The 8,267-nt window shown below is 64.8% G+C and overlaps 1 protein-coding gene across 1 annotated transcript in view; it reads left to right on the top strand.

Annotated features, from left to right (window-relative positions):
• The first annotated feature begins 6 nt into the window (after nt 1–6).
• Nucleotides 7–8,267, top strand: part of DUSP8 (dual specificity phosphatase 8) — an 18,651-nt gene continuing 10,390 nt past the window's right edge. Inside the window, exons 1-3 of the mRNA XM_025355864.1 lie at nt 7–74; nt 6,011–6,349; nt 7,973–8,111. Coding sequence (XP_025211649.1) covers nt 6,119–6,349; nt 7,973–8,111 — 370 coding nt within the window. The 5' untranslated portion in view covers nt 7–74; nt 6,011–6,118. The remainder of the gene's footprint in view (nt 75–6,010; nt 6,350–7,972; nt 8,112–8,267) is intronic.

The following is an 8,267-nucleotide window of genomic DNA, read 5'->3' as shown; positions in this document are numbered from 1 at the left end:
GGACGGCGCAGCCGAGCGGGCGCCCTGAGCGCGGCGCGGGTCCCCGGAGCGCCCCCGAGGCGAGCGCGAGCGAGGTGAGCGGAGGCGCCGGCGGGGCGGGGGCGGGGGCAGGCGCCGGGGACTGGGTTCACCGGCCCGGGCCGGGGGGCGGAGGGCGCAGCGTCGGGGGCGCTGGGGCAGCGGCACGCGGCGGGCGCCCGGGAGGAGGAGGCGGCCCCGGAGTGAGCGGCCCCGGCCGGCCAGGACGCGCGGGACAGGGAGGCCCCTTCCGCGCCTTCCGCAGCGCCCGGCGGACCCGGGCCCAGCCCACGCCCGCCCGCCGCGTTGCCGTCCTTGTCCACGCAGCTCCTTCTTTGGGTGTGCAACGGGGGGGACAACAATCCGGGACCCACCAGGGCCACCTGAGATCCAGCGCGGATCTGCGCGAGCCCCCGACGTCCCGAACGGCACCCCCGCGGGGGCCAGAACCGGAGCAGGCGGACCCTGGCCCGGAGCCGGTCCGGGAGGTGTGGAGCCTCGGCCGTGGGAGGGACGCGACGGCCTCTGGCGTGGGACACCCGGGAAGGGGCCGTCCCCTGTCGCAGGGGAGGGCTGCAGATCCATCCCCCCAAATGGCCAGGCCGCCCCGCACCCCCACCCCGGGGTGCCCAGCCGGCCCCTGAGGGATAAAGCCTCTGCGCCCTTCCGCCTGCTGCAGAGGCAGCCGCGGCGCTGGGGGAGGGGCTGGCACAGCCAGGCTGCTGCAGCCACCTCGCTAGGCCCAGCTGCCCAGCCTGGGATGCGGAGCAGACCAGGTGGGGGTACCTAACAGTCTGGCTTGGAGGGGAGGGGGCAACAATAGGCCCAGCCCCCACAGGGTCACCCCTTCTGGGAGAATCTGCCTCCGTTTCCCTGCTCCGGGGTGTGTGTACGGGCCTCTGCTGAGGGGAATAGGGGCTCTGTGCTGCAGTGATGGGGGGCGGGGACGCTGTGGGATGGAGGAGGGGGTGGCAGGATGTAGTGTGGCTCCGCAGTGCTCTTGCTATGCAGCTTGGGGTGGGGGTGGGGTGCTGCAGGCCAGGGAAGCTCCTTTTGTGCCCCTGCGGGGGTTCCGAGGGGAGGTCCAAGCCCGGGCACTCTCCCTTGCCTCCCTTCTGGCACAGCCCACCCACAGACACTGTTGCACCTAGGCGGTGCAGGGGTGAATGTAGCACCCCAGGCCCCCAGCCCTCCACCAGGAGGACAGTCCCATGCATTCACTGCTAATAAGCACTGGATGCGGATGGCAGATCATGTGACCCCAGCTGGAAGTTCATCCTGAAGTCTCGCTGAAACACCTCCTGCTTCAGCCAGCCTGGGGCTGCAGGAGTGTGGCTGGGCAGGTTCTATTCCCCTGGTGCCCTCTGTCCTCGGGGAGGTTTCTGGGAATAAAGTCCCATGAACAGAGGTACAGAAAGAAGCTTAGAGTCAGTCTCTGCTCCAGGACCCCTCTCTTCTCAGGCCGGGGCTGAAGTCAGGGCCCAGAGGCTGCCACTGGGCAGGTGTCTCGAAGGGCCTTCGGCTGGGGCCTGGTGAGACCTAGGTGTCACTTCTTGCAGAAGGCAAGGAAAGGGGCAGGCCCACAGCAAGAGAGAGGTGGTTCTGGACATGAGAACTGCACCGGCTGAGGCCCCCTCTGCTGGAGTTGCTCAGGGCAGTGAACCTTGGAAGCCCCAGGCTGGTCCTGGTGTTTAGCGTGTGGCACAGTGACCAGGAGGAGGGACACAGGCCGGCTGGGAAGGGAGGGAACCTGGATATGTCCTCACAGCCCCCTGTGCCAAGCCCTCCCATCCCCTGCCCTACCCAGACCCTGTTCCTGGGATCGAAGGGAGCCCCCAGCCCTACCCCACTTTCTCCCAGGTCCACAGCTTCCCCAGGCCAGCGGAACAGACTGTAGGCCAGCTTGGGTCCTGCACCACTAGCCCAGGGAGCTGAGGGGATGCAGGGATGAGGGCATTTGGGGGAGCCCAGTGAGGGAAGAGAGCTGACCTGCATGAGTGCAGGGTCCCTGCCTCCCAGAGTTGCCTCCCACCAGTCTCTCCCCAGCCTCCTTATTGTGACGATTTCTGCCTTCAGAGGCATCCGTGGGTGACAGTGAGCCGGACGGCTCGAAGAGCCTGCCTAGGTGTAAGGGGGAGACACAGTCCCATCCCCCCATGCTTGACAGTCCTGGCAGCTATCTCTGAAGGTCATGAGTCCCCATTTCTAGGTGCTGAGCAGAAGGTAACGTGGCGAGGATGCTGTCAGTTGAGAGTTGGGGATGGCCTGGGACTCCCTGGTCCCATCTGTGCTCAGGGACAGGAATGTGCTGTGTAGAGGCGCTGGGTGTGGGAGTTCGTGTGTGTAAGGAGTCTGGAGCTGGCCTCTGGGGTACTGGAGTCCTGGGGTTCTCAGGGGATTCTGCATACAGAGGGCAAGGACGTGCGTGTACTCTAGTGTACGTCCAGCACCACATGTGTGCACACATTCACGTGTGGGTACTTGCACACAGGGCAGGTGGATTGTGGGTAAGGGACACCAGTGTGTGTGGAGTGGGTGTGTAAAGGGGTGTGTTCTGGCACACCTAGAGGGCAGTGTGCAGGTAGCACCGGAGCCAGGCGTGCTGTGTCCCAGGGGAGGGTGGCTGCCTGGTGCCTCCTGGAAGGTGTGGGCCTGGGAGGAGCCTTCTTGTGACTTTGGACTTGGAAACTGCTTCCTCCTGGGCTCAAAGACCTTTGAAGAGGGTATATGGGGCTGTGCCAGGGGGCATCCTGTCCCCAGCCCTGCCTGTCACCCCCCAGCCCCTAGGCACTGGAAGAGCAGGGCCACAAGTACTCAGGAGGGCTTGGCATGTGGGGCCGTGAAAAGAGAGGCGTGGAACCAACACCATTCACGTGTCCTTATCTCTGTTCCCACATGGCCAGTGCTGGCCCCACTGATCTGCACCAGGCTGTCCTTAGTGTCTCCGTTCCCCACCCCACCCAACCTGCCCCATCCCTGGCATAGCTGGGCCCCGATCCTTAGCATCTGGGGAACCAGAGGTGAGGGACATGCCCCCCTGGGAGCTGTAGGTCCAAGGAGACCCTGTGAGGATGCTCTCCCAGAGGCCAGCACAGCACGGAGGCTTCCTGCAGGAGGGGGCACCTGGTCAGCCCTTCGCAGTACAGAGAAGGCCTCCGAGGGGGTGGGGAGCCAGTGAGCTGCAGGGAGCGTGCTGGGCACAGCAGGTACTGGGAGTGGGAAGGAAGGTTAGGACCAGGTAGGGCAGAGGAGCGGAGGGGCTGAGGACTGGGCTCTGCACTGCCGGGCACCTGCCAGGGTGGGTGGAAGAGAGCAGGGAGGGGCGCGTGCCCACTCTGCAGAGGAGCCTGCTCCGTGGTGGTGGCTGCCGCAGGAGCAGCGGTTGCCTGGCACCTCTGCCGTTGCCATGACGACAGTGGAGGTGCTAACTTGCTAATGAGTCCCCTTCAGCTGCAAATAACAATACTGTTGTGGGTGATAGGCCCAGCTCCAGCTCAGGGTTGCTTGGGAGGCAGAGCAGGGACAGGTAAAGGCCGGGACCCATCCTCCCACCCCTCCAGCCCCTGCCCACTGCCCTGCAGCTGGACTTGCCCTCCTCCCTCCCCTCCCTCTGGGTCTCAGGCCTGGCTAGCTGCACCGAGTCTCTCACCGAGTATCAGGACTCAAGGCTGTATGAAGCCTAGGCACTGGCTGCAGGGAGGGCGAGGGGGGCCTCTTCTCACACCTGCCCTCCTCCCTGCACTGGGCGGTGTTTGCTTCTGTTGTTTTCAGTGACAGAGAATCCACCCCCACTTAACGGATGAGGACATTGAGGCCAGGGGCGGCTCCTCGAAGGACCCCCAGCCCAAGTGTCCTGCTACTGCGGCCTTCTGGGGGTTCTGGGCCTCTGAGCTGGGCCCTTGGGTGTTGTATGGGGCACCTGGAGCCACTGTCTCCCCAGGACCACACATCTGGGCCCTCGCCTCTCACCACCTGTGCAAATCTCAGGTAGAACTCAGGAAGGACAAACAGCTCATTGAGGCTCTTCTGTAGGCAGTCAGGGACCCCCTTGGCAGGCAGAGACCCTCCACAGCAGGCAGGCAGCAGGCTCTTTTGCTGTCGAACTTGCTGGGTCTGGCCCTGGGGAGGGCTCCCAGGCCTCGTTCCCCACCCTGTGGTGGAGGCTGGAGCACCAGCCCAGGAACGGTGTCTGAGTGGGATCCTGAGGCCCCGCTGACCAGGTGCCACCGCAGTCCCTGGTGTCAGCTGTGGGGTCAGCTGAGGCTGCCCGTCCACAGCCAGGTGTTTCCCTGGCCTCTGGCAGCAGGATGGGTGGTGGGAATACACAGAGGCCTGGGCCTAGTCGAGGCGGGAGGGGCCAGGCAGGGGCCAAGCTTGAAGTGTCTGGAGAAGGAGAGTGAGTGGGAGGCTGGGGCTCCTGGGCAGGTAGGAGCTGGGACCTGCCCCTCAGTGTGGAGTCGGGGCTGGGCCAGGGACGAGGTCCACACCAGCCTTGCACCTGCTGCTCTGTGAACTCTCCCATTGGCCCCCGCCGGCCTGGTAGCTGACCTGGAGAGTCCAGAAATGGTGGTGGCCTCTGTCCCCAGCCTGCTGTTGGCAGTGCACGGGTGTCCTCAGGGTGGCTGCCCCCAGTTCCCCCTGTGGCTGTGGGTTGGGGGTCTGAATTGCTGAGGGTCCACTGCCCACCGTAGCCCGCTCTGCACAGGGCCCAGGGTGCACCTATCTCCCAGCCTTCCCTCACTCCTGAGCTGGGTGGAGTAAACTTCCTGACTGGCTGGCAGCCGTGGGGGCACAAGGGAGATGACGTTGCAGGAACACCCAGTGCCCATCTGTGTGTGACCCAGGTGTGGCCCAGGTCCCACCCTTGCCCCAAGCCTCAGTTTCCCCATAGTTGAAGCAAACTCATCATCCTTACGCTGTGTGCCTCCTGGGGGCTGTGAGTCTAAAGTGGACCCAGAGGAAGGCCAGTCTTGACAGGTGACAGGGAGATGGGGCCCGGCAGTGGGGCAGTGACAGAGGCTTGTCACCAAGCCTGCAGGAGGGGCTTCCAGAGGCTCCATCCTCAAACATCCCTACTCCCCCTGCCTACCTGGCAGTCTGCCTTTGCAGACCATGCCAAGGGCCTGGTCCCTGCGGGGTACCCGACACTGACCTTCCTCCTAGGACTGCCCCACCCCTCCCATCCCGGGCCCCATCAGCCCCTGAAGGGGCTCCCTAGACTCCAGGCTCCGCTGGAGGAGGGGCACTCTGTGGGTGCGACGCACCCCTGCAGGAGCTGGGCACTCACCCCCAGCAGGCACGCGGCGTGCACTAAACCTCAGCCTGCAGGCCAGGAGGGCAGCAGTGGCAAAGGAGTCGTGCCTCCGTGCCCGAGCCCCTCCCGAACCCTCCTGCCATCCAGCTGCCCCCGGGAGCCCACTCTCCAGTGGAGGCAGCCCCAAGGCCACCATCCACCAGGGGCTGGATTATCGGCTTATGGAGCTGCGCTGGAGTCAAGTCTGCAGGGATTGGACTCCCTGGGGAGTCCAGGGAGGGAGGGCCAGGTGTGAAGACAGCAAGCCTGGAGGAGGGCAGAGAGCTGGACCGTGAGGGAGGGTGAGGCGCCGTCCAGACCCCTGACTTGCTGGGGGTCCTGTGGTGGAAAAGATGCAGAGGTCACAGCAGGGAGATGCCTGTGTCCCAGGGATGAGATGGAATGTTCTGGAATGCCTAAGGGTGGGTGAACCCCAGGGCCTACAGGAAGAACCCCTGGCCTCGTCCAGCCCTCAGACCCTTCCCTGTGGGGCCCATTTGCCCCCCTCTGCCTTGTTGCATCCTGCTGCTGGCCTTGTGACCTCGACGGGGTCTCACCAGAGGGAGAAGGGTCCCCACGGGCACACGTTGGGCTCAGATGTCCTGGTGGGCGCAGGTCCCAGCTCCGATCTGTCCTGGGGAGCCTCTGGGTGCCACCCAGGGACCTGCAGCACTGCTGACCATCCCCCTGTCCCTGCAGGTCCGGCACCATGTGCTAGGTCACTCCCAGCACAAGGCCACACCTGGGCCGTCGGAGCAGCCCCCCCTCACTTCAGGGGTCACCCTCCCCAGCACCCATTGCCCCACCATGGCCGGGGACCGGCTCCCGAGGAAGGTTATGGACGCCAAGAAGCTGGCCAGCCTGCTGCGGGGCGGGCCTGGGGGGCCGCTGGTCATCGACAGCCGCTCCTTCGTGGAGTACAACAGCTGGCATGTGCTCAGCTCCGTCAACATCTGCTGCTCCAAGCTGGTGAAACGGCGGCTGCAGCAGGGCAAGGTGACCATTGCGGAACTCATCCAGCCGGCTGCACGCAGCCAGGTACCCAGCCCACTGCCCGCCAGGCGTGCACCACCTCCAGGGTCCATGGCTAAGGGGCCCTCAGCTCGGGCAGCACCCCCTCCTCTGCCCTCCGGTCCAAATTCGGCTCCTTGGGGTCACAGCCGGGGACGTGTGGAGCAGCCCCCCGGCACTTGCCTCTCACCACTGCCTGTTGCCCCTGCTCAGGGCACCCCCCCACATACTCCCGCAGCACCCCTCCCTACCCTCCCTCCAGGGCCTCCTCGCTCAGCTACTGCACGGAGGTGCCGGGCCCTCCCCACGCAGATAGGACTGTGTGGCCGGGGCTGGCCCAGGTTCACAGAGGGGAGCCGTGAACAGAAGAGCAAGGTGTGACCACATGGCAGTGGGAGCAGCCCAGCTGGCCTGCACGGGACAGGGACAGCTGTGTGGTCCACTCCCCCTGCTGTGAGGACAGGAGGGGTGGTCAAAAGGCACACGTGAGCAGTCGGTGTCCCTGTCCCACAGCTCCCCCCAGCCCGCAGAGTATTCGGGGACCCAGAATTCTCTCTGTGGCCCCCCAGGAATATCCTTCTGGGGAAGGACAGCTCATTCTGACCAGGACCATCAGGTGCAGCTGGGGAGGGGCCAGCGGGGCTGTTGACCTGTGAAGGTCGCGGCACCTCCTCTTTCCACTGCCTCACAGGGAGACAAGGGAGACAAGCTCTTGGCACTGGAGGCTTTGAGAGGGGTCTGGGTCACTGATATGCCCTGTTCAAAACTGGGAAATGGGAGGACTCAAGTGGGATGGCCACTGGCCAGGAGTCCGCCCGCCCCAAGGCCAGAAGCGGCTCCCTTTGGCTTCCAACAAGGGGAATCCGGTGATTAATGACCCCCAGCGAGGACTCCCGGCAGAGTGCGATCCCATTGGCTGCCGATGACGTCACCCCAGCCTGGGGTTGGCGGCTCAGCTGGCTTAAGGGCTGAGTGTGCTTTCAGGGCGGGGGCACCGGTGCTGTCTGAGCAAAAGCCGCTCAACATCTGGGCCGGCCCTTGGGGTGGGGGAGGAGGGCAGGAGGAACCCAGCTTCCAGCTACTGCCTCCAGAATTGGTGCGGGGGCCTGGGGTCCTGCTTCAGCCCTCTGTTTCTCCGCTGGGGGTTGGGGAGGGGATAGGGTGGGGAGCAGAATTGCTGGCTGCAGAGTTAGCCCCACTGAGAGCCCACACCCAAAGGCATCTGCCTCTGGAATCCCTGAAATGGGCTTAGCTTCCCTGTCCCTCCACCACCCCAGGAACCCAGCCAGGTCCTATGCTGGGCTCCCATTGCATTCACCAGTGTCTCCTCCACACGGGCCTGGCCCAGAGTACCCGTGCCCTTCACCCATGTGCATGGCATGGGGGCACAGCTGCGCAGGGCAGGAGCCCATCCCTCCGGGCCCCCATGGCCTGCTGTGTGGTGTGGGTGTGTGCACCTGGGCCTTTGGCAGATGGAGAGTGTGTGAGGTGCGTGACCGCACCTGCCCTCCCCTCCAGGCAGCAAGGTGACAGCTGCCTGCCTCCCATCATCTGATGCCCTTACTATTCCCTTGGGCCAGTGCGGCTGGGACAGGGCCAGGGCATTGAGAGGTGGAGGCAGCATGCTGACCTCTGCCCCATGGCCCCCAGGTGGAGGCCACAGAGCCACAGGACGTGGTGGTCTATGACCAGAGCACGCGGGACGCCAGCGTGCTGGCCGCAGACAGCTTCCTCTCCATCCTGCTGAGCAAGCTGGACGGCTGCTTCGACAGCGTGGCCATCCTCACGGGTGAGTCTGGGACCCATGCCTCCCTGAGGCACTCCCTCCGCCAGCAGTGGGGCTGGGGCTGGGGCGCCAGGGAAGCGTCTCCTGGGCACAGGGGCATCTCCATACATTGGTAGTTCTTTTTTTTTTTTTTTTTTTTTTTTTTTTTTTTTTGTGTGT

The sequence above is a fragment of the Theropithecus gelada genome, chromosome 14 (genome assembly GCF_003255815.1).
Source record: "Theropithecus gelada isolate Dixy chromosome 14, Tgel_1.0, whole genome shotgun sequence".
NCBI classification, from domain to species: Eukaryota; Metazoa; Chordata; class Mammalia; order Primates; family Cercopithecidae; genus Theropithecus; species Theropithecus gelada.
The sequence above is the reverse complement of the archived record's forward strand: the minus strand, read 5'-3'. Positions and strand labels throughout refer to the sequence as shown.